General features: G+C 43.3%; 1 protein-coding gene across 1 annotated transcript; it reads left to right on the top strand.

Moving 5' to 3' along the window:
* ATP12A (ATPase H+/K+ transporting non-gastric alpha2 subunit) lies at positions 1 to 26,462 on the top strand. The gene is made up of 23 exons (XM_055317382.1): positions 1 to 152; positions 751 to 906; positions 3,136 to 3,195; positions 6,175 to 6,378; positions 7,177 to 7,290; positions 8,256 to 8,390; positions 8,527 to 8,644; positions 8,882 to 9,150; positions 10,178 to 10,376; positions 10,535 to 10,644; positions 12,169 to 12,303; positions 15,435 to 15,627; positions 17,516 to 17,691; positions 18,352 to 18,488; positions 20,884 to 21,034; positions 21,881 to 22,049; positions 22,137 to 22,291; positions 23,570 to 23,693; positions 23,884 to 24,029; positions 24,502 to 24,635; positions 24,784 to 24,885; positions 25,312 to 25,403; positions 25,490 to 26,462. Exons 1-23 carry the CDS (start codon positions 144 to 146, stop codon positions 25,516 to 25,518), a joined length of 3,117 nt encoding a protein of 1,038 aa, XP_055173357.1. The 5' UTR covers positions 1 to 143; the 3' UTR covers positions 25,519 to 26,462.
* The last annotated feature ends 1,111 nt before the right edge of the window (positions 26,463 to 27,573 follow it).

The following is a 27,573-nucleotide window of genomic DNA, read 5'->3' as shown; positions in this document are numbered from 1 at the left end:
GCGGGAGGTGCGCCTGGGCTCGAGGAGCCGCCGCCGCCGGACGCCCGCCCTGCCCCGCCCTGCCCTGCCCCGCCCTGCGCGCCCCCGAAGACCCCGGAGCCCCGGAGCCCCGGAGCCCGCCCGCCGCCGCCGGCAGCCTCGCCATGGGCAAGGTGCGTGCGGCCCTCCGCCTGCCGGGGACGTGCGGACCGGGGCGCCGGGGGAAAGAGGAAGGCCCGGCGGTCTTTATTCTGCGCTCCCTCTGCCTCCTGCTTGGCTCCCCGCCCGCCCCGGGGCTGGCCGGGGTGAAGACCCAAATCCGGGGGTCCAAGGCCGGCTCCGATCCGGCGAGGGTTACCCGGCTGCGTGAGGGTCGGTAAAGCCCGCTCTGCCGGAGACTGAGGCTCACCGAGCGCAGGGGGCACGCCCCATCCCAGCAGGGGCGCCCACGCCGGCGTGCGCGGTGGGTAGCGAGGTCCCAGGGAGACCCTGGGGCTGCTGGAGGGGGGGCTTGTCTCCAGCTGCAGGAGGGCACTGCCCACCTTCCCTGGAGGAGAGGCCCGCAGGACTGTGGTGAAGAAAGGAGAGGGCTTGGGTGCTGCTATTTGGAAATGGGGAGCACCTCTCCACAATCCACAATCCCGAGCGGAGAGAATGCAAGCACCCAGGAGACTCCCTTCCCCGTAGGCCCTGACTCACAGACAGAAGCACTCCGCACCTTTTCAGAAAACCCATCTTGGATCAATATTGCACCTCTGCTTTTCCTTTCAGAAAACATTGGAAATTTACTCCGTGGAGCTCAGTGGAACAAAAGACGTTGAGCAAACAGACAAGGAGGATGGCAAGGAGAGGTACAGAGGCCTGAAGAACTGCTTCCACTCCAAAAAGGATCACCATACGGAGAAGCTGAACAAAGAATTGGATCTGGTCAGTTGATGTGGTCTTTTAGCCAAATGGTTGCACTGAGTCCTGACCTTTCCCCTGGAGAACTTGCCCCTATAACCTACCTCTTAACAAAAGTAAGATCAGTCTCAAGGATTTGAAAATCCCTGTGAGATTTGTTTCCTTGTTTAAAACAAATGGTGTGATAATATCTGCCCAGGGGTCAGGCCTTCTGTGGGATTCCTGCATTCTGGTTGTAGGCACTCCCAGCTGGAACTCTAAGGAAAGAGCCTCTGATTCCAGTCTCCACAGGCACAGCCCAGACCTTTCTCCTTTCCTGGCTGCTTTGTGAAGATACCAGTAGCCAACTGCCAGTTTTTAGCTGATAAGGTAAAACTATTGGAGCTGGAACCATGCGGCAGGAAAACCAAAACCACTAACCCTTGCTAGGTGTGTGGCTATGTATGCCCCGTGAGAAAGAATCCTTTCACTAGTAAGAATACTGGGCTTGGATTCACAGGACCATAGGCTCAATTAAGTTCCGCCTCAGGGGTTGGTAACTAGGAGCAAACTACCAGCTTCAGTTCCTTGATGCAAGCTCCATTTTCTTTATGTAAAGTGGGAAATAAACAGTTTGCATGGGTGAGGGAGAAAAGTGAGGAAAGAGTAAGAATATTTTGTAATTTGTGCATTTTGTGATTTAAGTTATAATTCATAATTTTGTGATTTATGGAAGCCTGATGTTATTCCTGTTAAGGAAGAACTTTGGAGCTATTAAAGCTGGTTACAGGTTCAGTTCTGCCTCAGAACTGAAATGTGACAGGTTATGTTTTAGGAATGTCAGGGGAAAACTTTTACACTCAGCTCAAAGTCTTACTAGATTGTCCCTGCAGTTCATTGCAGACTTTGAAACTCTGTTATTGTTGGAGCAGATAGTAGTAATATGGGTTCATGGGAGCTAAGAGAGCCAATTGTTAAATATTCAGGAATTTGGCAAGTTGATTGACATTGGGTTAGCAGCTTGGAATTTGGCTATGGTGAGAAATCAGTAAATGCTACAGATCAGAGCTTTTCATTTATTTTCCCTGAAGAGCTTGTTAAACGTTTAGCAGCACAACACTGGGCATTTGCCCGTGTATGTTCTGAGAAACATCTAAGAACACAGCCCTGAAATTGGACAGACCTGAAATCCAGTTTTATTGACATTCATTTCCAATTTCGAAAAATAGGAATTAAAAGTGGTGCCTACTTGTTGGAGTTGTTAAGAGGGTTAAATGACATAAAGCAGGAGAAATAGCACCGGATAATAGATAGTGGTTCTTATTTCCTACGTATCTCTATCATTTAGGATTGAAGACATATTTAGTCTTCCTTGAAATTGCCACTTATAACACGAACATATATCCATTCTATCATATGCCTATTTATTATGAGGAGACTCTCCCTTCTTTGAGCATTTTGTGAAGATGTATAATATAGACAAATAAATTTCATAGTGTTAGCCAGTGTTACCTTGCTTCTGTGCTGAGGGAGGAACATCTGTCATTCTTTCCCAACATTTGCACAAGAATCCTGTAATTTAATTCGTGACAGCAAACTGGGATGCCCTCTGGTACATTCGAACCTCGAGGAGAACTAAAGGGTCCCTGGCTGCAGAATGACCATGACCATGCCTGGCCACAGGGTGATACCTTGAGCTATTGTACCGCTGGCCAGCAGAGTGCGCCACAGGCCCCCACCACACCCACCAGCCTCTCCCCCCATGTTCTCATCCCCAAAGATAGGGCTAACGGAGGAGGACCCTCTGCCTCTCAGTACAGGCCCCTTCAAGTCTGAGCCCCTGTTTGGTATTGCTCATCACCCTCAACTAACCCCCGAACTCAGATCTGAACTATCCAGATCACTAGTAGGTGGAGAGCAGACAGGTGTGCTAGAACTTGCCTGTGTTGGAGATCAGTTTGAGATGAAATGCATTGCTTTGTTTGTAAAAACTAAAGACAGCTAATATGTGGTAAATGGCAAATTAAGTCTGAACTCAAGGGATGGCCAGGAAATCCCCTGGCTGGTGAATCAGAAGAGCAAGCCTCTTCTGTAGCAAGGCTCTCTCTTCTCTCACTGTAATAACCAGCTGGCACAGAAAGTTTTCTCTTTCCCTTACTCTCTGGCCCCCTCCTATCCTTAGTGCTACTCTCAGTTTTCATGGGCTGGTCAAAGCTTAGAGTTCAGTGTTTTGGAGTTATTAATGCACTCTCTTCTTCCTTTCATGGACTCTAGGATGACCACAAACTCAGCATTAAGGAACTGGAAAAGAAATATGGTACAAACATCATTACAGTAAGTCATCAGGGGCCTGGGGATTGGGAGGAGAAGCCCTGGGACTATGCCAAGGGCTGTACAAAGCCATGTGCTTAGGGTGTATGGACAAGTAGATAGCATCTTTAGGATGAAGCAACAACTTTGAGAATGCCAGTCACCCACACACCCAGCATGGGAGAGACCCATGTGTGAACCAAGGCCCAGAGTCAAGCCCCTCTGCTGAGCTGGACACCTGGCTATGAACATTTATTTTGATTGTAACTTCAGGAAAGCTGTGGTTTCCCCAGAAAGGCTCAGAAACTTCCTTATGGTCATGGTCAGAGGTTACTTTTAATCCCTGTGTCCAAGAAGTATAATGGTCTTATCAAAGAATGGGGAAAACCAGTGTTAAAAAGTGAGTATCCAGAGTCACAGTCTAGAACCCTGCTTGTCCACCTCTTCCTCTGAGAAGGAACAATGACTCTGGGGCATACTGTTGTGTTCTCAGGCATCTAGCAAATTCCCCTACCACAGGAAGACTGCTTCCTTATGTGAATTTGAACTCAAATTAAATTTCACAAGTTTTGGTGTCTTGACATCAGGAGATTTGGATACATCTGTTCAACTCAGCAAAAAGACATACCATGTGCAACGCACAAGACTAGCAGTGAGGGCCAAAGAGGGACAGGTGATCCCTGGTCTTAAGGAGTAAGCAGTTCAGCAGGGGAGGCAGGTGTATAAGGGAGTATTATAACATCCAGTCTGTTCAACTTATATGGCAAAGAGAGGTTTAAATGGTGTGCTGAGTGAGTGATAGATTCTGACCAGAGGAACCAGAACAGGCTCTCTGGATGGTGCAGCATTTGAATCAGGACATAGGAGGAGGATTTGGACTTACGTGAGCAGAGTGCCCAGGCGACAAGAGAGGACAGAGTACATTTGGAGAGCAGTATGGGATTTCTAGGAGCTAATGTGTGTGGAAAGGGCAGAGAAGGGGGAGAAAAGGAGATTGGGGAGAGGTAGTTTGGGTGAAACCATCAAGCGCTTCCATATCAAACTAAGGAGTAAGGACTACATTAGTTATATACAATTTCTAAACAGGCAAGTGATTTTAAATAAGATTGGCTTTCAAAAGGTAAGATATACAGATATAAGTAGGTAGGTATATGCAGGTATAGGTAGGTAGAAGAGATAGATAGATATAGGTAGGCAGGTAGGTAGGTGGATAGATTTTTTTTTAACCTAAGGTAGAAGATGGAAGGGTCTAGAAGAATGAGACAATAACCTGGGAATATAAAATGAGGAACTAAAATAGGATAGCAGCAGTAAGATAGGAAGGGAAAGGGACAGATTCAAGAGACATTTCAGTGAAATAACTGATAGGACTTTGTTTCACTGGGTTTTTTTTTTTTGTCCACCAGTCCACCCCCACCGCAACCTCCGACACTATCCTCTACTAAGACACCTCGTTAAAAAACTCTGTATGTCTCGATCCTAGATCGCCATTGGTGTAGAGAGAAATTGGGGTATTAGAGATGGTGCACATCAATATAAATAGCGCAATAACACATAAACAATCACACAACTATCTACATAAAAAAAATGAGTGGATGATTCATCGCGCTATATATATCCGTGATTACAATTCGCAGCTTCAAATCACTACTAATACACACACACACACATCATGCGCCAAAAAATCAATCACAGTACTACTCTATACAGACAACACATTGCACATCTTCCATAGTGATCTCTCAATCGTCTCTCACCTAGTAAACCTCCTCTATTATCAAACTTACATTTCGATCAAAAATAGCTTTACCATTTCTTCTCTACTGCGACGCTACAGAAAAAACATCAAAAAACGATAGATGTTCTAGATATATAAGCACATTTCTGTAATAGCTTTACAACACACAACACCGCTCACCCAACTACATATCGACGATCTAATGCGACCACAATCTTATATTTATATATATATAAGTATTGGGGTAAAATTGAAAAGAGAGATGGTAAAGTTTATTTAAGTGATATGATTTGTTGATGTTAAATGTCAAAATTTCATTTGTGTTAGAAGGGTAGTGTTCTTTATTATGTATTTTTGTTTATTTAGTAGAATTTTTGAGTGGGGTGGATTTTATAAAGGTGGTTGAATGTATTGGGATTATGTGACGAGTAAAGGATGAAGAGTAATGTATGAGTATTTTTTTGTATATGGTGATATTGGGGTTTGGTATAAAGATTGGTGTTTTAGGTTTAGGGGTTTATTAATTATTGTTAGTTTGATTTTTATTTTTATATTTTAGGTTTAGTATATGTGAAATGAATTTTGTTTGAGTTAGTGAGATGATTTTTCTGGATAGTTACCGCATTGCCCTTAACTGTAGCAATTAGCTTTTTTTTTTTAAGATTTTATTTATTTATTCATGAGAAACACACACACACACACACACAGAGGCAGAGACATAGATAGAGGGAGAACCAGGCTTCCTGTGGGGACCCAGTGTGGGACTTGATCCCAGGACCCTGGGATCATGACCTGAGTCAAAGGCAGGTGCTTAACCACTAAGCCACCCAGGCGCCCCGGTGATTAGCTTTTATATTTCAAATCCTCCTTAGCCAAGTTACATATCTGGATAAATCTCCAAGAAATTAAAATGCCTTAGCAGAGTATAATATAGTGGCTCTGGAGCCAGGTTGCCTGGTACCATTTATTAGCTGGATGATTTAACCTCCCTGTGCCTCAAATTCCACATCTGTAAAATGAGGCTAATAATAGCACTTTCTTCAGAGGGTTATTTTGAAGAGTAAATAGCAAATCGATGGAGTACATTGCCTAGCTGATATTAAGCATTAATATTAAATATTCTTTTTAAAAAGGTGAGAGTTGAGGGAGGTGGGGCATCATCCACTTTTCCCAGGCCCTCCTACCCTCAACCTGCAGAAAAATGATGTCCAATCTGAGGGAAGAGAAATGTCTAATTTCTATGTGTTTTTGTCTGGCTTTCTCAGGGTCTCTCCAGCACCCAAGCTGCTGAGCTCCTGGCTCAGAATGGGCCCAATGCCCTCACTCCTCCGAAGGAAACACCAGAGATCATCAAGTTCCTCAAGCAGATGGTGGGGGGGTTCTCCATCCTTCTGTGGATAGGAGCCATCCTGTGCTGGATTGCGTATGGGATCCAGTACTCCATGAATAAGTCCTCATCCCTAGATGATGTAAGGGGGTCTTCTTCCAGGGTTTGCTAAACTAGTAATGGGAAATAACCATAAAATAAGGCTGTTAGTGGGCAGAGTGGTGGGCTGTAATCAGGAGTCTACATTGACCAATCCCTGTGCAGGTTTGGGAAAATCAATAATTTTACCAGCTGTAAAATAGAAATTATACCTGACTTTTGACGTCTCAGAGGCAGCATAAGCATGAATTTTAAAGAGAGAGAGAGAGAGAGAGAGAGAGAGAGAGAGAGACAAACTATAAGTTCCTAAGGGAAAAAAAGGTCTATATCCATGTGAAATATTTTGGGGTTCTCTCTTCTCGAAGCTACTTGTGTCCCTTTAACATGGGGAGCATCTGTGACTACTGATAACTTAGTACCAAAACAAAAAAACTGAGCTGACCAACATGATGCCAAGAAAAAGAAGCCAGATGCAAAAGGCCACATACTTTATGATTCTTTTGGTCTGATATGTCCAGAACAGGCACACCCTAGAGACCAAAGGCAGGTCAGAGGTTGCCAGCACTGGTGGGAGTGGGGAATAATTGCCACTGGGCAGTAGTGGTCTTATTGGGATAATGGAAATGTTCTAAAACTGGATCGTGGTGATTGTTGCAAAATTATATGAATTCATAAAAAATCATTGACTTACATACTTTAAAATGGGTAAATTTTGTGGCCTGTAAATGACACCAGCATACCACTGCCATGTCTCTCCTTCCCATGGAGAGCTCTAGCCCAAGGACCTGGCCCATTCCTCATGCCTAATGTTTTTCTGATTGATGCTCTCCTCCTTACCCAGGTATACTTGGGCTGTGTGCTTGCCTTGGTCGTTATTTTAACTGGAATCTTTGCTTACTACCAAGAGGCAAAAAGCACCAACATCATGTCCACCTTCAACAAGATGATCCCACAGGTGAGTGGCAGCCATCCCTCTCTGGTCTCCACATCACTTCAAATGAAGAAGCATTGGATAAGGAGGAGAGTGGGGCCTCTGAGGCAGAAGGTCTGTGCTCCACCCCCTATGCTATCTGAGAAGTCTTAGACCATCCTTTTGAAGCCCTATTTCTGCACAGAGTTTTGAGATGATCAGAGAAATAAGATACAGGAAAATGCTTAGTCGAGCAAAATAGGACAAACATCAGTCGCTGCACAATATTTTCTATTACTGCTCTTGAGCTTTGGTGAACTATTCAAACAAAAGTAATTCAGGTGCTTCCAAGAGTGACCTGTAGAAGTTTGGGAATATTCCCTGGTAGCCAAGGAGGTCAACTTGCAATTTGTTATCTGTGACCATTTTTGCACCCATTTTGGAGCGTCTTGGCATGTTGCCTCAAATTACAGTCAGGGACGCCCCCCACTGCTCTTGTCTTCCTGCCAGACCCCATGAAGGAGGCCTCTAGGGAGATCTTGCACCACTGTCAGCACAGTGCAAACACCATACTGCCCTGGCCCATAGAGCTGCCTGCTGGAGAGGGTTCTGGATGGAATCATCCATGCTAAGAAGTGGGAGATCAGCCTCCTACTCCACGAAAGTTTTCCTGACCCGAGCAAGAGTATTAAAACCCTTTGGCTCAGCCATCAGGGTTCTTCCTCAACATCCCAGCCAAGATCACTCATGCTTAATTGTCTGTCTGTCATGCTCAGGACTGTCAATTTGCTGTATCGGCCCACAGAGTTTTCTGGTTTGAAGAATATCTCCAAGAGTTCTTCCTCAAAAAGGAGATAGTACTTAGTGTCTTCTGTCCCCAAGTAAAAGTTTTTTGTCACATTGTTGCCATTCTGACAGCTGTGGCTTCCATCCCTGAGATGTGGGGGTGTGTGGAGGAGGGTTGGGGTCATTCCAGGATCTGAGGCCACCGTCACTGTTTTCTTTTGCAGCAAGCTTTTGTCATTCGAGATTCGGAGAAGAGGACAATCCCTGCAGAGCAACTGGTGGTGGGGGACATAGTGGAGATTAAAGGGGGAGACCGGGTCCCTGCAGACATCAGGTTGTTGTCTGCTCAGGGGTGTAAGGTAAGCATCATCATGGGGTGCCCCAAAGAGCATGCTGATAACTAGTTGATGTTCTGTTGTCCTTTTAGATCTCAGTGTAACTGGGACAGGGAACAAGATGCCAGATCTGGAGCTTTTTTTTCAAAATTTCTTCTAGGTAGATAACTCATCTCTCACTGGAGAATCTGAGCCCCAGGCCCGCTCCTCTGAGTTTACCCATGATAGTCTCCTGGAAACAAAGAACATTGCCTTCTATTCTACAACCTGTCTTGAAGGTAAGTCCAGCTGGTTCTCAGGACCGTATGCCCCACCCATATCACTTCTCCCCCCACAGGTTCTTGTCTCTTTACCATCTCTTGCTATAAAGCTTTGCAAGGACAAAACGTGGAACTAAAGAGTCCAGAGAACTTTGTAATGTGTACTAATTGATCATGTAAACCAGCAAAGAGAGGATTGGAAGCAGATCCTCGTAGCTGAGGATCCCCAGAATAAAATGTCTACTTCACCTGTAGGCACAGCAACTGGCATGGTCATCAACACAGGCGACCGCACCATCATTGGTCAGATCGCCTCACTGGCTTCAGGAGTTGGAAATGAGAAGACACCCATTGCCATTGAGATTGAGCACTTTGTCCATATTGTGGCAGGAGTGGCTGTCTCCATCGGCATCCTTTTCTTCATCATCGCAGTGTCCCTGAAGTATCAGGTTCTGGACGCCATCATCTTCCTCATTGGCATCATTGTGGCCAATGTGCCTGAGGGTCTCCTGGCCACTGTCACTGTGAGTCCATGATGCCAGGTGGCCTGTCCCTTGACCCTGTGAACACGTGGCATTCTGCTGTGCTGGGTAGCACTCACCCATACACTTCAAATCTCCTCCATCTTCAAAGGGACAGTGCCTCACTGTCATGGGACACAATGGGACATCCTGAATAGATTGTTCCTTAGAGAGACAAAAGACATTGTGATATTGCTAACATTTTTAACTCTGTCCTAGAAAACTTTATATTTTCATTTTTAGGGGTTCCATCTGCAAATTGCATGTTATCTTTCTCATTAGGAGCTAGAAAAGACCAAAAAAAAAAAAAAAAGGAACTATATAAGACAGACTCAAACCACCACTTACAGATTTTTAGGAAGTCTGACACCTTCTCTACATTTTCACATTCTTTGTTTTTTTTTAAAGATTTATTTATTTATTAATGAGAGAGAGAGAGAGAGAGAGAGAGAGAGAGGCAGAGATATAGGCAGAGAGAGAAGCAGGCTCCTCGCAGGGAGCGCGATGTGGGACTCGATCCCCAGATCCCGGGATCATGCCCTGAGCCAAAGGCAGATGCTCGACTGCTGAGCCACCCAGGAGTCCCAAATTCTCACATTCCTTAAAAAGAAAAAAGAATCCTTGGCCATTTATACAATGGAGGAACTTGGGCGCATTGTTTACCTCCTACATTTTTTAAAATATTTTATTTATTTATTCACAAGAGACACAGAGAGAGAGGCAGAAGCAGGCTCCATGCAGGAAGCCTGATATGGGACTCGATCCTGGGACTCCAGGATCATGCCCTGAGCCAAAGACAGACGCTCAACCACTGAGCCACCCACGCATCCCAGCCTCCTACATTTAATAAAAGGATTACGACATATGGATAGGGCTTTATGTGGTTTATCAGCCACTGGGTGAGCTTCACTGTATCTGTAACTATACCTTTGTCCTGAAACTAGTTTGGCTTCTGCTGCTTCTTTGTTATGGAGCCTGAGTTCAAAATGTTGGTTTTTCTCAAAGCTTCATCCTCTCCCTCTCTCTCTAGGTGACTCTGTCACTGACAGCTAAACGGATGGCCAAGAAGAACTGCCTGGTGAAGAACCTGGAAGCGGTGGAGACCCTTGGCTCCACCTCTATCATCTGCTCAGACAAAACTGGGACTCTGACCCAGAATAGGATGACCGTGGCCCATCTGTGGTTCGACAACCAGATCTTCATAGCTGACACCAGTGAAGACCATTCAAGTAAGTCTTCTGGAACATTCAGTGTGGCCTGAAGCTGTGGACTCGAGCAGAGGGGGCCAAGGAGAACATGGCAGCTTTAGTCTGCAATCCCAGAGAATTGTTTGAATAGTATAGATATTAGGCCCAGCATCCACAGCATCCACTGTTCTGTTTTCCAGACCAAGTCTTTGATCAAAGCTCTGGGACCTGGGCCTCCTTATCAAAGATAATAACATTGTGTAACAGAGCTGAGTTCAAACCAGGACAAGAAAGTGTCCCCATCATGAAGGTAAAGCTTCAGTATCACTCGGTCTTAAATCACAGCCAGTTTGAAATTACTTTCTTTGTTCTGATTTGATGCTTGATTGAAATCTCTCCAACTGAGTAAAGTGTGTTCTAGTAAGAGCAAGTCTGACTCACAAGACCTGCAGAAAATTTTCTTCACTCTGCCTAGCTTTGAGAAATCACAGAGATGTCTACAAGTCCTCAGAACATTGATTGAGGTCTATTGAAAATTTTGTCTCATTCCTGAAAATGAATGTACCTTTAAGTTACTTTCCTTACAAGCTAAGTAGATATAATCAAAGTTTCTCTATTACATAAATTCCATTCACTGAAGTTTAAAATATAACTGGAAGGAAATAGAAGGATTGACCTTAGAATATATTCCTCTTGGCAGCAGATGCAGTTCTAAGGGGCCCTGGAATGTTAGAATATACAAAAACAAACTTTTCTTCCTTCTCTCCTTCCCTCCTCCCCTTCCTCCCTCCTCCCCTCCCCTCCTTCTCCTTCTGAGTCACTGAATCTATCTTCTCCTAGCTTTTCTATATGCCATCTGTTTCCTTCATTGACTTTTTCTCTTTTTTATACTTTTTGTTTGGTTTTCTTTCTTTGACAGCTCATCAATTCTCTTCTTGGCCCATCACTTCTCTGTCCATATCGTTTAAATCCTTCTCTCTAGTCCTGATTTTTTCACCCAAACTCCTTGGATCTCCAATTAGCTGTGTGTTCCCACTTGAAAGTTTTGCCATGTTAGACTCTTAAATCATATTTGCCACCTTCCACCTGTACGCAACCTGGCTCTAAATCACTATCTTGTCCCTTTTCTATTTTCCTATGACATAACCACTTTATGGTCATCCCAGCCAAAACTTTTGGGAGTAATCTTTAACTTTCTTCATTCCTAATATCTAGTGAATCACCGAGTCCTTTTATTCTTGCTTCAAATAACTATATAATTTTACTTTTATGTTATTGCCAGTACCTTACATCTAACTAATTATACCAACCTCTTGATTGTCCTCTATGATTCCAGTCTTTCCTGCATACCAGTAATTTTCCTTAAATACTTTATTAGAGGAACTGCTTCACCTAACTTTGCTCAAAAACTTTCCATGCATCTGTTTTATGCTTCTCGAGTTTTAGACCTTACCTGACTTTCAGAGCATCCCCCAAGTCCACCCATATGTCCAGCACTTACAGTGGAACACTTCCACTTCATGTCTTCATTCATAGCATTCTAATTTCCAGAAGGCTTTCTTCTGTTCCTTTGTCTGTCTTACCCATCTTTCAAGACTAATTCATAGCTAGTATTTTCATGCAACCCTCCAGGTCTCATAGAGCTCTATGTGTTTTGAATTTCCTTAATGCCAATAGGCAGCACCATTCAGTTTAACACCTCCACCATGGTTCAGTCAGTGGCTAATTGTGGTGTGGTTGCTTTTTGAGTTTAGGCTACATGCTGGCTCATTGAAAATAATTATAAAAGAACAGATTATATTGCTACAAATATTTGTTATCTCTTGATTCTCAGAGAATTGTGGTTGGAGATGCCTCAGAAACTGCTCTTCTGAAGTTCTCAGAGGTCATTCTGGGTGATGTGATGGAAATTAGAAAAAGAAACCACAAAGTAGCTGAAATTCCTTTTAACTCGACCAACAAATTTCAGGTGAGTTTTCCCTCACAACCAAATCTTTGTTATCAAAGAATGGCATTTCTACCTCTAAGTGTTCTTTTAGTATGTATTTTGAATGATATTTGACTCCAAAAATACAGGAATACAGGGACTGGGCATCTGGTATGCCCAGAACAAGTTTCCTTTGCTGGCCTCTTTCCTTTGCCAGAAGTAGGTAAAGAAAAACGAGAAGTGAAGACCTTGTCAGGGCCTGGCTATTCCTATGAATGATTGATTTATATTACACCCTCCAAACACACACACACACACACACACACACACACACACATACACACATGCCACCTCCACCCCCACAGGTAACTTTTGCACAGGTGAGGGGCAAAAGCCACATCCCAAAGGATAAATGAAAAGTAAGAGAATGGGGAGAACTAACATTTACTGCTCCCTTAGTCTGTATCCAGCACTTTACATACATTCTCTTTTAATCCTCATGATAAGCCTGAGGTAGGACTAATTAATCTCAATTTCTAGGTGAGGAAACAGGCCCTTAGGAAATGTTGATGTGACCAGAGTTATCCAAGCATCTAAGTGGCACAACCAATTTTCACATTATCTCTTCAACTCCCAAGGCCATGCTTTCTCTACCACAACACAGAAGAACAGTTTAGCTTGGGCCTTGTGAGTAAACATTGCCCTTTGTGAAGACCAATGAATAGCCTCTCAGGTGACTGTTACCAGCCACATTGCTTTCTAGTTCTTCCCCATGTAGTTGACAGGGACCTCCTTTCTACCCATTGCTCAGAGGGAAAATGGCCATCATTGCCTAGCTGTCTTCCCTCATTCTAGGCTGACCAACAGTCAAATAGCTCCATCCTCCTCTCATTTGTCCATGATGGGACAAATGAGAGCTTGTAGCCCAGTTTATTGCTGCAGGTAAGACTTCCCAAAGACTCCAAAGCTGAGAGCAGGATGTTGTGACTTGGTCTTTGCATAACAGGAAAGTATATAAATAAGGTAACCATGCTTGTGTAAAACTTTCCTGTGTTTACTGACACATTTTGTTTGGATGGCATTTAGGATTGGGAAATAACTGTATTGCAAACATCTTTGTGGATAACAAGCCAATGAAGAATTATAGTTAGCCAAATAGACAACTAAAAAACGTATGAAGTCAAATATTAAAGCCAATAAATCAGAAGTCTTACTCAAAACAGAAGTGAAAATAGATTGAGTAACGATCCTAAAATAACAACAGTAATGTTAGTTATTATATGCTAATTTCCACATGTAATCCATCACTCAATTCTCTCAACTCTACAAAGTAAGGAATGAGGAACTGACGTACAGAGCATTATCACACAGCTAGTAAGGGCCAGAGCCAGGATTCAAACAGACCCAGGGAGTCTGTGCTCTTAAGAGGTAGATTGAATGGTCTTCTAATCAAGACTAAGATTCAGAATCCTAGAAGTAGGGTTCCATCTACTCTAGTAGAGACTTTCCTCATCATGTGAGAATGAGAAAAAAGTAGGTTCCATGAGGCCTCATGTACTAAATGCTGAGGGAGAAAGTAGGCTACCCAGATTTGGGACTAGATAGAAGGATTTGTGTGGGTTACTACAGAAGAGGTCAAAGAGCCTCTTTGAAAGCTGTCACTGCCATTTTATATCTACATATGAGCAACATTCAAAAAAGAGTCTTAGAGGTCATGGCCTTGGAAGATCCCTGGGGTATCATTCAACCAAAGGAAACAAAATAGAAAGAGGAATAGCAATTCCCCAAACTGAGACCGGCCCATAGAAATATTTCCAATAGTGTGTGATAAACTGGAAAATTAGGACAGTATTTTATAAAGTTTTATGTAAGGATGAATGTATTTAATTTAAAAGATTATCCTTTATATGCTACCAGATTAAGGCAGGGACTCTGGAACCTACTAGCCTAAATTCAAATCCCAGCTCAGCCACCTATTATGGCATAACCTTGCACATGCCAGTTAACCTCTCTGCACCTCAGTTTCCTTCCTTGTAAAAGGTGATAATAATAATACCCACAGCCTTAGGGTAGTTTTGAGAATTAAATGAGTCATATGTGAAGCACTTAAAAGAATATGCACTATAAAAATGTTTATTATTCTTACTTTTTAAGTGTTCAAATAATCTATCTTTGAGAAAATGATAGTGATAATAGATGGAAAGTTTTGGTTTGATTTTAGTTAGTTGGGGTTTTTTAATGTGCTTACATGGCCATAAAAAAAAAAAACAAGCTATGTTTGCCCTCTACTTTTTAATTTTTTATTGTGCTCCTGTCTGGTATCCAGAAGGCTGAGAACTACTGATTTAGAATCAACTGATAGGCCCAAAATGGTAGTGTTGTTTTTTGTTTTTGTTTTTTTGTTCAGTAACTGAGTTACTAAAACTCAGTTTCTCTTTTAAACACTCCAGCTTCCCGAAATTCCTTTTGAAGGCTTAGAAGAGCACCTGGTATATGAAAATGGTTTCCATAAGACTCGGCCATTTTATATGTTTTTTGTTTTGTTTTGTTTTTTTCAGATTTTTTTCTCATTACCTTATTAGGATGATTCTGGAAGTAGAATCAGTAGGTGAGAGGATATTGATGTTAAAATTGTGTTATTTACTTTGTAACTGTCCTGAAAGCCTGTGAGAGTGTCCACTTCCTACCCCTGCCTGAGCTCAAAATAGCCTGGGACTGAAAGGGTGCTATCCATGACAGGGAGGTGGAGAAAAGAAGTGAGATGAGGTGCCTCACGGCCCCCTGACCCCCACAGGCATCCTCAGGAGATCTGGTTCAATACACATGACTTCACAGGGTGACAACCATATCTGGCCTCCCCAAAAGCAATGAGTTTCTGTTTGAGAGATGAGATTTACTTACTTTGTATTCAAATTCAGGGTGCCTCTCTGAGCTGGACCGAGTCTAGATCTCTGCATATTACTTGACCTCAAAACAAAAAGGATAGAATACGCCTATAGTGAACTCTCCTCTTCATGTCAAGGATAAGTAGCCGCATGAGAGAAAGGATGTCTTTAAGTTTCTTGTAATATTGCTAATTAAGAGGTCTGTCTGGTTCAGGCCCCTGTAAGTAAGGATGGCGTCATTATCTGATGGCAGGGAGTACCTAACACGCTCAATTCCTTCCCTCTCAGCTCTCCATACACAAAACGGATGACCCCAACGACAAGCGCTTCCTCATGGTGATGAAAGGGGCCCCTGAGAGGATCTTAGAGAAGTGCAGCACCATCATGGTCAATGGCCAGGAGCAGCCTCTAGACAAGAGCACAGCCGAGGCCTTCCACACAGCATACATGGAGCTGGGAGGCCTAGGGGAGCGTGTGCTGGGTGAGCTCTTGGTTGCAGAACCCTTATCTGTTACCTTGGGTGTAAGGCTCTAGAGCCTTATGCCAGGTCAGGGCACGAGAGGAGACAGGCTTGTTATCTAGCAGAGTGGCTACGGCATCCCTGTGAATCATAGGAAGAAGAATATCGTAAACAAACATATGAGGATAAACTGGGCCTTGCACGATAATTCTTGAAGGGAGGTGAGGGAAAATATTGGCAATAGAGGGAACAGCATAGGCCAAAGCACAGAGTTAGAAGTGGATGGGATGTGTGCACACATTATAAGTGGGGCAGTCTGTTGAGTTTTACAGGTAGATGAGATGGCATAGTCCCAGGAAATGAGCAGGAAAGAGATTGGAGGGCATGCATGATGAGGAGTGCCTTGTGTGGGTGAGGAACTGGGGTTCCATCCCATAGTCAGAGAGAGTCACTAAAGACTTTGTGGTGAGTGGACCAGTCAGAATTACAGTGTTTTCTAAAGGATAATTCTTGGCAGCAGCAAGGAGAGGAGAGGCATGGGTCTCAGGAGGAGGTGGTTGCCCTCATTCAGGTAAAAGAGGTTGGGAATCTGATCCAAGGCACTAGGAATGTGAAGGAGGGGGTCAGACACAACAGACTTCGTGGAAGCAGAACTGGTAAGATTTAGCCACTAGTCAGAGGAGAAAAATAAGTTTAAAATAATATGGAAGTTTCTCACTTGCTTAGTAGGGACAGTACTACCAGTAATAGAGACAGGGGTTGTCAGAGGTGGAAGGAACCACAGAAATGCTGCCATGGTGGTAGGAGCCTAATTGTGATAACTTTAGTGATCTCAGAGGGTATGTTCTGTCATGAAAACCCAATCCTGGGTTGACAGAATGGGACCTGTGAACTACAGAATATGAATTCTAGGTAACAGAAGTTCACAGTTGATGATAAGGCTCATTAAACATGATAAAGGTTCTTGCCAATAGAGATGGAATCTGTGGAATGTGTTTCTAAAGGATATTTCAGCTTGTAAGGCAAATGAAATAATTAAATGAGGTGATAATGCTTTAAGCATGCCTTAAATAACCCACAGCACCAGCTCGTGTTTTCAATGCAGGATTGATACCCATCTGACAAGAATTGCTCTAGGAACCTGGTGTTTGACCTCTCAGACTCTGCCCTGTGCTTTACTGAAGTGTGTAAGGCAGTGGGACATGCTGATAATAAATTTGATATAAAAGCTGATGAAAAAGTCATGTGATCTTGGGAGTCCCACCAGACAGAGGAATCCCATCCACCTTAACCTGTTTGAAGCAGATCCCTTCTGAATTACAAAAAGTTCTCCATTCCAAATGGCCTTTCTCTCATACTTACCTTGATTAAAGACAGCTTCGCACCATCCCCCTGGTACCCTGGATTCTTCCCTTGTTTTTGCAGTAGCACATGCTGTTTTCTGTGCCTCAAATGGCCTTCCCATCCCCAACCCTCCCTCCCTTCTCCCTAGAAAATGTCTAACTCTTCTCTCAAGAGTCAACTCATACGTGACCTCCTCGCAGAAGTCTTTCTTGATTACCCAGGTGGCTCTACTCTGTGACACTCACTGTGCTTTTTTATGCTTTACTTCTTTATGTCTTTGTTGTCACACTAAACTGAGATATCTTCAGAAGCAAAGGCTATCCCTTCTTGGTCTCTATATCCCCAGAACATAACAGAGAATCCAGTGGACACACAGTAAATTACTTTTGGATGAAATATGTCCTTCCTAATTATAGCATGCATTATGGAATTGAAAGAATTAAACAATTCTGGAATACTCTCAAGTATTAGTAAAATAGTAAAGGAGTATGTGAAAATGTTTTTCCTTTTCTTTTGTTATTTCTTATCCTAACTTCATTGACTCTCAAATTCACATGCATTCCAGGTTTCTGTCATCTCTACCTGCCAGCAGATGAGTTTCCAGAAACTTACACATTTGATGTAGATGCCATGAACTTTCCCACATCTAACCTCTGTTTTGTGGGGCTCTTATCAATGATTGATCCCCCTCGGTCCACTGTACCTGATGCAGTCACCAAATGTCGGAGTGCGGGGATCAAGGTGGGAGTTATTTTCCTCTCTTAAGAAGTCCTCCATCTATGTTGTATCCTTCTCTAAAAATATCATAGGAGATAGTCAGTATTTAAGTCTCAGGTAAATATCATAATCCCCCACCCCCTTTTAACTCTACTTTCACTATACTAAAATCCTACTAACTGACCAATAAAGGCAAAATGTGTCTATGTGGAACAAACCACAATAGTAACTGCAGTGAAAATGCCATGAGTTGACTTAATCTTGCCCTAGATATGATAGATAATAAAAGGTTTTATTACTTAATCTCAAGGTTCAACCTTCAAAATCCATTTGTCTTTATAATACCAAAGCCAAAATATTGATTCCAGTCCATGTTAATATGAAGACTGTTGAAGCAATATGGGGCTGTCTCAAGTATACATCCACTAGCCCTTTCACAGGGAAAGAGCCTCCTCTAATGTCAGAGGAAGAGATATAAGCAGCTCGGAAGTAAGGATAGATCCAATGAGGTACTTCTGTCTTTGATCTAAAGATCAAGAACTGCCCATAAGGGCAAACCACAATGATTCACCAATCACATTCTACCAGGTCACAATAGAGTAGGTGATACTGAACTATCCCTGCTCTGTCTGGCCAGCCGAGTTTCTCATTGTCCACATGTCTTTCTCATTGTTTGCATTCTAGGTTATTATGGTTACAGGTGATCATCCAATCACAGCCAAAGCTATTGCCAAGAGTGTGGGTATCATTTCAGCCAACAGTGAGACAGTGGAAGACATTGCAAAACGCCTCCACATTGCTGTGGAGCAAGTTAACAAACGGTAAGCACAGAACCAATGTAGCAGAAATTAAAGTCTTACCCAAGTCCTTATCCTTGTTGGCCCTAAAGAGCTGTGCTGTTTGGAGCAAATCTCCTTTTTGCCAGGCACTCTCTCAGGGTAACGCTAAACTGTATTTGTACCATGAAAGTTACCCATGATGTATTCTGTATATGAAATTTAAAAACCCAATGGAGTAGATCTGAAAACTTCAGCACCAAATTTAGAGTGAGGAAAAACTGAAACAAAATTTATAAGAAATTACTTGTCATTGATCCAGTTGTATAATTAGAAATATTAAAAACCCTCTGTGTTTGGTGCACTCCCCTAGTGCACTCAAAATATTATTTATTCAGTTGCTTCATGATGTATAGCTATGTGAACATGCACTTCTCTTTTTTTATTTTGTAGTAAATAGAATGAAAGCTTCCTGAGGAGAGATTCAGTTTTTCCTTTTGTCTCCTGATTCTTGTAATCATGTCCACCCTTTAGTCCATTCATCCATTCATTCACTCATGTATTAATTCTTTCAACAATTAATTATGTTTTTCTTGTTGTTTTAAAGAGTTTATGTATTTGAGAGAAAGAGAGAGAGCACAAGCAGGGGGAGCTGCAGAGGGAGAGAAAGAGAGAAACAGGGATCTTGACCTGAGCCGAAGGCAGATATTTAACTGACTGAGCCCCCTGCCCCCGTGCCCCTCAACAATTACTTGTTGAGTGCCAACAATATGCCAGGCACTGTCCTGGACACTGGAACTATAGTAGCAAACAGACCAGACACAATCCCTGATCTTTGGGAGCTTTCCATCTAGGCAAAGGAAAAGAAAAAATAAAAACTAATCGTGATATGATAAGTACAGTGAAATACAATGAAGGACACACAGAGAACGAGGGTTCAAGCAGTCAAAGGAGTCCAGAGTCACCTGGACTCTTGACAACATAAATGATAAAGACTCCAAAATCTCAGTGTAAAAATAAATGTCATTGGCTTTATTATAATTTCTTGAATGCAGGGAAAAAAGGAGAGACCAATGAACCTCTTGTAGTTTACCCCAAGCATTTATGCCTTTTAGAATACGGAGCTGTCAGTCAATAAGTTATTAGCAGGACAGCAAATTACCAGTTAAGACAACCAAACAGAGTTATATCATAGCCTCTGAAAACAACAACATCTGAAGTCTAAGAGTATTCCAACACTCCTTTGTGTAAACAACACTCCTCAACAAAAACTTTTTGGAACTTTTAAAATTCGTTTTGTTTTTACAAATAATAGGGTAATACATTTTTGTGCAACTCACCTAACTGAACAAGAGATGGCATAGATTCTTTTGTGAATATTTTCAGTTATCTACTTTATCAACTGTAGCTTCGTGATCATACAATAACTGTACTTTTTGCCACTGTGGGGAGAAAGGACACACCCTTTTCTTCTTATCTTACTTTTATAATTTTTTTTACCAGAACACAGGGATACCTATAGTTTGAGTCAAGTGCTAGGATTCTGGTTTTTAGCACCAACAGGAAAACACATACCTAAAAAAGCTTAAGACAAACAAATGTAAAGAAAAAGCCATGCAGTGTGTTTTAAGTATAGTCTATAAGTTAAGATTTGAAAGCTAAAATGTAGAGTGTTAGTCAGGGGAGGTAAGGTGAGATATGCCCATTCCTGGCAAAGGTGGAAGACCTATGAAGACCTGAGGGCAATGGAGGGCATGAAGGGCTGCAGGGGAGAGCCAAAGAGGAGGGGAAGCCCAGCAGCACCAGCTGCACCTGGCCTTGCAGACCAAGTTAGGAACTCTGGGGTCTGCTCCAAGTGCAACGGAAAACCTCTGAAAATGTTCTAGCAGGGAACGACACAATCAGATCTGCATTATCAGTAGTTTCTAGAACCTTACTTTTATCGGCAGCAGACAGTAGTTCTCATCAAAGAGGACCTCAGTAATAAGTTGTTCTCCCTACACAGCATATTGTGCAATAGACACTACAAATCTGAAATAAGCAACATCAAAGACTTGTTTACCCATGTGTGTTGGCATAAGCTGGTTCTAAGACCCAAAACATGAACAGGAAGGTTTTTTTACCCTCCTTTTACATCTTGAGTAAAATATTGCCCCAGGAATGTTCCCACCCATTCCTGCAAGCAAAAGGCTACTTGGCTTATTCCTATCATACAATATCAGGAAATGGCCTTACTGTTTAGCTTCAGTGTTCTGTGTCTTGAAATGGAGACCAGTGTCCCCAGAACTCACAACCCCTATTATCCCACTAGAGTATTAGGTGTCAAGGACTGTGGGTGCCAGGTAAAGTCAAAGAGGCTTCAGCCCACTTCCTGCCCAGAACAGTGTTTTAGCCTAAGATCCGACATTTGGCCTCACTCAGTCCCTTCTGGCCCTTCTAGGGATGCTAAAGCTGCTGTGGTGACTGGCGCAGAGCTGAAGGACATGAGCCCAGAGCAGCTGGATGAGCTTCTAACCAACTACTCAGAGATTGTCTTTGCCCGGACATCCCCCCAGCAGAAGCTGATCATCGTAGAAGGGTGTCAAAGGCAGGTAGGTGGACAGCAGTGCCCAGAGAACCTTCCAGGTCTGTCACTATCCTATGGGGGAAATGCAGGGCTGAGATCTGGATCCCAGATCAGGGCTAAATCACTTTTTAAACCTCTCATGAGGGGCACCTGGATGGCTCAGTGGTTGAGCATCTGCCTTTGGCTCAGGGCATGGTCCCAGGATCCTGGGATCAAGCCCTACATCAGACTCCCTGCAGGGAGTCTGCTTCTGCCTCTGCCTATATCTCTGCCTTTCTCTGTGTCTCTCATAAATAAATAAATAAAATCTTAAAAAAAAAAAACACCTCAAGACAATTCTTTGCCTGTCTTCATCACCTTATGTTTTTACCCTCTCAGGGGGCTGACCCTTTACTCTCCTTTTAGAGAGCCCCTCCTGCATGCAGGGCTTTCTGACAGTGAAACTTTTGGTACTATGGTAGGTGTGGGTATAGAAAGATCTGAAAATGTAAGATATAGAAAAAAAAATGTAAAGACATACAAGATATAAGAGATCCACTTTACTTTTTTTTCCTGGTTAGAAAGCCTCTTTCAACTAGCATCTTCTTTGTTTTGTTTTGTTTTTTAATTTAAATTCAGTTTGCCAACATATAGTCTGACACCCAGTGCTCCACTTTAGCCTGCTGTACACAATGGTTTTAATGGAGCACATCTTTGGAGTTCATTGTACTTATTTCTGGGATTTCCCAGCTTTATCTTTTCCCCCAAACAGGCCCTTGTTTCAGCTCCAATTTTCCCTACATCCTCCAGAGGGAAGGGAGACTGTGTTGATCTTGCACTACCTGTGACCCCTTGGACCTGCTGACTCCTAGTGTCTCATGTGTCCCCACAGAATGCAGTTGTCGCCGTGACAGGGGATGGAGTTAATGACTCTCCAGCCCTAAAGAAGGCAGATATTGGGATCGCCATGGGGATAGCAGGCTCTGATGCAGCCAAAAATGCAGCTGATATGGTCTTGCTGGATGACAACTTCGCATCCATAGTCACAGGGGTGGAGGAAGGTGAGTGAGGTCTCTAGGGGTCTAACCAAGACAGGGGTCACCTGAGAGACCAAAAGCAAGTCCTATGGCAGCAACATTTTTGCCTAGGTCGTCTGATCTTCGACAACCTGAAGAAGACTATCGCTTACACCCTGACCAAGAACATTGCCGAGCTGTGCCCTTTTCTGATCTACATCATTGTTGGGCTTCCCCTGCCCATTGGCACCATTACTATCTTGTTCATCGACTTGGGCACAGACATAGTAAGTAGCTCTAAAGGGAACAGGACCTGATAACTGTCCCAGGTGATGTAAACTTCCAGGGCATTACCTTCAAGGGCAAGGAGTTAGGCGAAATCAGTGCTCCTCAAACTTTGATGTGATGGGCCCAGAAGTCCTGCATTTCTAACACACTTTTAAGTGATGCCAATTCTGCTGGTCCACCAGCCACACATCAAAGCAAAGGACCAGAGAGATCTGTCAAATGTTTGGAAGTTAAAACCACTTCACTTAGTGTAAGAGCTTTTCAAGACAAGAGTTCTTTGCCCTCCCCCCAAAACGTGCTGTTGGTCAGTTTCAGCTTCCATGCCTCCCTCTCCTTTGAGAACATAGAACTATCCATGAATAGCCCCTGTAACGCTGGGGCCCAGTGGCCAATGTGATAACCTACAACTGCCCCCTTGTCAAGTAGAAGAATCTGTGACCTGAAAGCCCCTCACCAAAATGCAATTAGAAGTAGCAGTTATTAAGACCTGATCAGGCCTCACACTGATGTACAATAATGTCACCTAAGCCCTCCCTCTTCTGGTATGTATCCATTTAGGAAACTATCCACATGGCAAAGGGGAAAAAGGCAACAGGGACGGAACTGAATTCACAATGAGAATGCTGCAAATGGCCGCCTCCTACTCTCTTGTTTTGTATAATACCCAGGCCATCAACACATTGCAGAGAGGCCAAAGATATTCTTATTTAGAGGGGAACTGCAGTCCTCATGGTTTACAGTCAAATCATTTTCGGGCTCTTTCAAGTCACTTCTTTTTCTCCACAGCAGTGCTTCTTGCAGTGTGGTCCAGGCATCACCTGGGAACTTGTTACAAATGCAGATTCTCTGAGCCCAGCCCAGACCTTGCGAAGGACTGGAGGTGGGGGGTGGGGCCCAGCCATCTGTCCTTTAACAAGCCTTCCAGGCAGGAGGATCTGTGCAGGAACTGGTATGATCCAGTGGCATGCCTAAGAAAACATCTGCCCCAGAAGGGAAAAGTGTTTTATAGCTAGCATCTTTAAAACTGCCAGCACATGGTGATAATAAAAAAGCAGATTGATTTTGAAAGCCAACTGTTTTTAAATTCTTTAGAAGCAATGCACCCCTATTGCATACACCCTAGATAGACCAGTTCCATAACCTGCCCCACCCCTCACCACAATCCACCAGCCTCACTGCCCAACCTGAGGCCTCCTGTCTATGCCACTGTCATTTTCACTCAGCTGATACAACACAGTGTTCCAGGGCTAAGTCTCATGGACTGTCTCCTCCTCTAGATCCCTTCCATTGCCTTGGCCTATGAGAAAGCTGAAAGTGACATTATGAACAGGAAGCCTCGCCACAAGAAGAAAGATAGACTGGTGAACGAGCAACTTGCCATATACTCTTACCTGCACATCGGTACGATGAGAGCATCTCTGACCTATCAGACAAGGGACCACCCCAAGAATTCATTCCAGTCCATCAGAAACTGTGTTTCTCCTCGTGGGGCAGGGTTGGAGATGGGAGGAGGAACTGAGAGGAGAGTGAGCACAGGGGCAATTCCTAAGTCCTGATAGAACCTCTGCCTTTATCTTTCTTGTTCTTTTAGGCCTCATACAAGCCGTGGGAGGTTTTGTTGTGTATTTCACTGTGTATGCACAAGAGGGGTTTAAACCCAGTATTCTCATTAACCTCCGGGTGGAATGGGAAGACAGCAACGTGAATGACTTGGAAGACAGCTATGGACAACAGTGGGTAAGAGAAGGAGACTCTGCCTTCAGCATCCCCCATTTCTGCCCTACTCTCACTGCTTTGCCCAGACTGATACAGAACTTTCACGCCCTGGACAGCCTTAATGAGAGAGGATGTGAAAGTTTTCTCAGTTAATAGGGCTGTGTGCCCCTTTGTTACGTAGGTTTGGCCTTTGCCAGGACTCAGTCTCTGCTTTCAAATTTGATGCCTTGAGTTCACTTTCTTACATTGGCTTTGCAGTTGTGTGGAAGAGTAACCAGTCCAACAACACCCACAGTAGGGCCAGATCAATTAAGTTAGCATCTTTCCCGACTCAACTGAGTAAAGAAAAAAAAAATTCTTTTCAGACACTAGAAGGTGAACTTTTGTCAATCTTGGTGAGGTGGGGAGAGAGTAAAACTTTACAGAACTACATTGAAATCTTTCTGCAGTTTTCCCTTTGGGGTCTCATGGTCTCCTTTTTGTCTGTTGACAGACATGGTACCAGAGGAAATACTTAGAATGGACGGGCTATACAGCTTTCTTTGTTGGCATCATGGTCCAGCAAATAGCAGATCTAATCATCAGGAAAACCAGGAGGAACTCCATCTTCCAGCAGGGTCTCTTCAGGTACTGCTCACATCTAATATCCTGGGTTGAATCCTGGGCCTTCTGCAGGAATGGTTGGGTATATAACACACAAGGCTTTGACTACACTGGGTGTGTGGTCCTGTGACTGTGTGAGTTCAGAATCTGTTTGCTTTTATGTTTCTTGTAGAAATAAAGTCATCTGGGTGGGAATTGCCTCGCAGATCATCATTGCATTAATCCTGTCCTATGGACTTGGAAGTATCACAGCCCTGAATTTCACAATGCTCCGGTGAGTTCTCCTTCAACAATGAATAGGAAAGAGCTAGCCCTGTTGTGAGCTGTCACAGCTTAAATAAACATCAGGATTCCAGAGGGTCTTTCCTCTCCAGACTTTCAAAAGAGGTAAAACCAAGTCAGTTCTAGTTTAGTCAGATTTTGACCCGCTAGTTTTGTCAGAAGAGGAAATGGATTTTCTAAACCTCACCGTCCCATTTCTATCTTCATCCACTAGGCTGCTTTAAAGGCAGATGTTGCTTCTACCAGTCCCAGTCCAGTTTAAATAGAAGCTTTCCAGTTTTACGTTGTGTGACCCAAGGGATGTACTTTTCTTTCCAATAGAGCAGAGAAAATGAACAAGAAGCCCTCTGCCCATTGGCAGGGGCTCGGCCCTTTCTTTGGATCCATTCAGACTTACTGTCCTCCCTTCTGCTTCCAGGCCTCAGTACTGGTTTGTGGCTGTGCCATATGCCATTCTGATTTGGGTGTATGATGAGGTGCGAAAACTTTTCATCAGACTCTACCCTGGAAGTAAGTAGTAATAGGACTTTTTGAGACTCTGTTTATCTACTTCAACAGACTCCTGATTTCTCATTGACTTTTTTCTACCTCTACAGGTTGGTGGGAAAAGAACATGTATTATTAAGACCACCTTACTTCCCAGGCCTCCCAGTTGCACATTGGGAATGTCTTTCGTCTTCTGGCTGCATCTGAGAGACTGCTGCAGTAGAGACATATCAAAATGCAGAAAGAGAAGGCAGAGAATAGTATGAAAGATACTCACTGAGCTTTTGTACTTTCAAACAAATTCAATTGTTGATATATGATTTGCATCTCTCTATTCATCTCCTTGTTTAAAAATATGTGAATTTCACAGGAAGAATGACATATTTATATGTATATAAAGTTCACTCACGTTAAAGAGTTTTGGGTAATCCAGCCACCTGCTCAGACCTCCCTGCTAGATAAGATTGCTCAAACCTCCATTCCATACCCTATTAAAAGTCCAGTAACCTTCCTAGATTTCTGTGAATTCCCAGAGAGCTTATAATTTCATGGTCACCTTGCTTATACAAGGTGAATTCAATGGAAGGTTTGCAGGAGGTGGAAGTGATGGCAGGTTTACATCACAGCAACACGGATGACCTGTTCTGACTCTCAGACATCTTTCTTAACGGTCCTCAGTCACCCAGTTCCACCCCTACCCATCCTCCCCTCACCACCTTGTCAGTCCCTTGGTGGTGCCCTCTCTCCTCCCAGCTAGACACCTCCCTCCCTCCCTCCACCCCTGCCACCAACTCCAAAACTGAGCCCCACGTCCATTTTGCACATCCCAGCTCCAAATGCTCTCCCAACCCAAAGGGGTTTTCATTTACCAGGATTCAAGCTCAGTAGGGATGCACTGGGGTTTAAAAGAGTAATATTTATTAGTGTAAAATGGTTGCAAAGCACTCTTCACCAATTTTATGTCAGTTATGTTTCATGCTTTAACTTCGCTTTATTCACAGGTGACACATCCATGTTAATAGTGCCCAGGAGGCCTCATTTTTAAGTAAAAGATGTTTTATAAAATCTAGTCTGATTGTGGTATTTTAATCAGAGTTTTTCTAGAATGCAGAGCATAGGCCACAAAAAATGAGACATGATTTCAATTTTGTTGTTGTTGTTGCTTCTTGCAGCCATTTTCTGTGGAAGGTCTAAATATACAGGATTTACCTTCTGGACACCCCTCTCCAACATCCCCACTATGTGTCCTAAGTCTGATGTGCCCACATTGTTAAGTCAGGATTTCTGGGGGAAGATACACCTCTCAGCTGCAGCACTGGGGAAAGCAGTCAACACAAAAGTTGACTTGACAGAACCTGAAAGTTGCATTTGGTTTAACTTTTCCGTTCATTCCCTGGCCTACCCCATCACCTCTCCTCCATTACACCTTTAGGCCAGGTCGGTCTGCTGCTGGTGGCTCTAGGCTGGCATCTCTGGGACAGGAAGAGGGGAACACAGAGCCACAGTTCTCTGCCATTTTCTCAGGGGTCACACTGAGAAGCATGAAAGAGGTCAGGGGCCACTACTGTAACTTTATGTGAATAGATGATAATGTACAATGTGTGTTGTAAGCAAAAATCGTATTGGTGTGTCCTCAAGGTCTTTCATCTCTATTTTCAGCCACAATTATCACAGGGCTAATCTCACATCAGTAGTAGCAGTGAACTGGGAACCCCTTCCAGGCAGTGACATCATGGCCTTCTCATTCCAGTCCTGACAAAGCAGCTAATGTGTTCTAAACTTAAACTAGGAATAATTTGTCCTCACCCTGTTTCCTGCCAGGCTGTCTGAGTGCTCCTGGCTGTGACGGTTGGCAGCTCTTGGTCCTGCCAGAGCCAGCCAGGGGAGGTTATGAATATAACACAAAGCTCTGAGGGGCTGAAAAGAGTAACATTTGAAATGGAATTTTCTTCACAGAAGGAATCTTGTCTGTAATAACTTTCATATTGTATATACATACTCTTGCAAGAAATTGACACTCAAACATTTATAAAAATGAACACATAACTAATTTAAGGAATCTTATACATGAGACTCATATATCAAGTAGCTTTATTAAATTATAGAAAGAATAAGGCCCTAAAGTCCCATATCAGAGGTTGTTTTGTGTTTTGAAGGGACTACTTCATTGACCCATTAAGGAAGGTCTAGACAC

The sequence above is a fragment of the Nyctereutes procyonoides genome, unplaced genomic scaffold, assembly GCF_905146905.1.
Source record: "Nyctereutes procyonoides isolate TBG_1078 unplaced genomic scaffold, NYPRO_anot_genome, whole genome shotgun sequence".
Taxonomy (NCBI): Eukaryota; Metazoa; Chordata; class Mammalia; order Carnivora; family Canidae; genus Nyctereutes; species Nyctereutes procyonoides.
Note: the sequence above shows the minus strand (reverse complement) of the source record. Positions and strands in the feature narration are given on the sequence as shown.

What these genes read in the sequence shown, in the direction of transcription:
- ATP12A (XM_055317382.1), top strand. An exon ending in TGAACAAAGAATTGGATCTG is followed by an intron (nt 907 to 3,135) that starts GTCAGTTGATGT and finishes CATGGACTCTAG; the next exon opens with GATGACCACAAACTCAGCAT. An exon ending in AGTCCTCATCCCTAGATGAT is followed by an intron (nt 6,379 to 7,176) that starts GTAAGGGGGTCT and finishes CTCCTTACCCAG; the next exon opens with GTATACTTGGGCTGTGTGCT.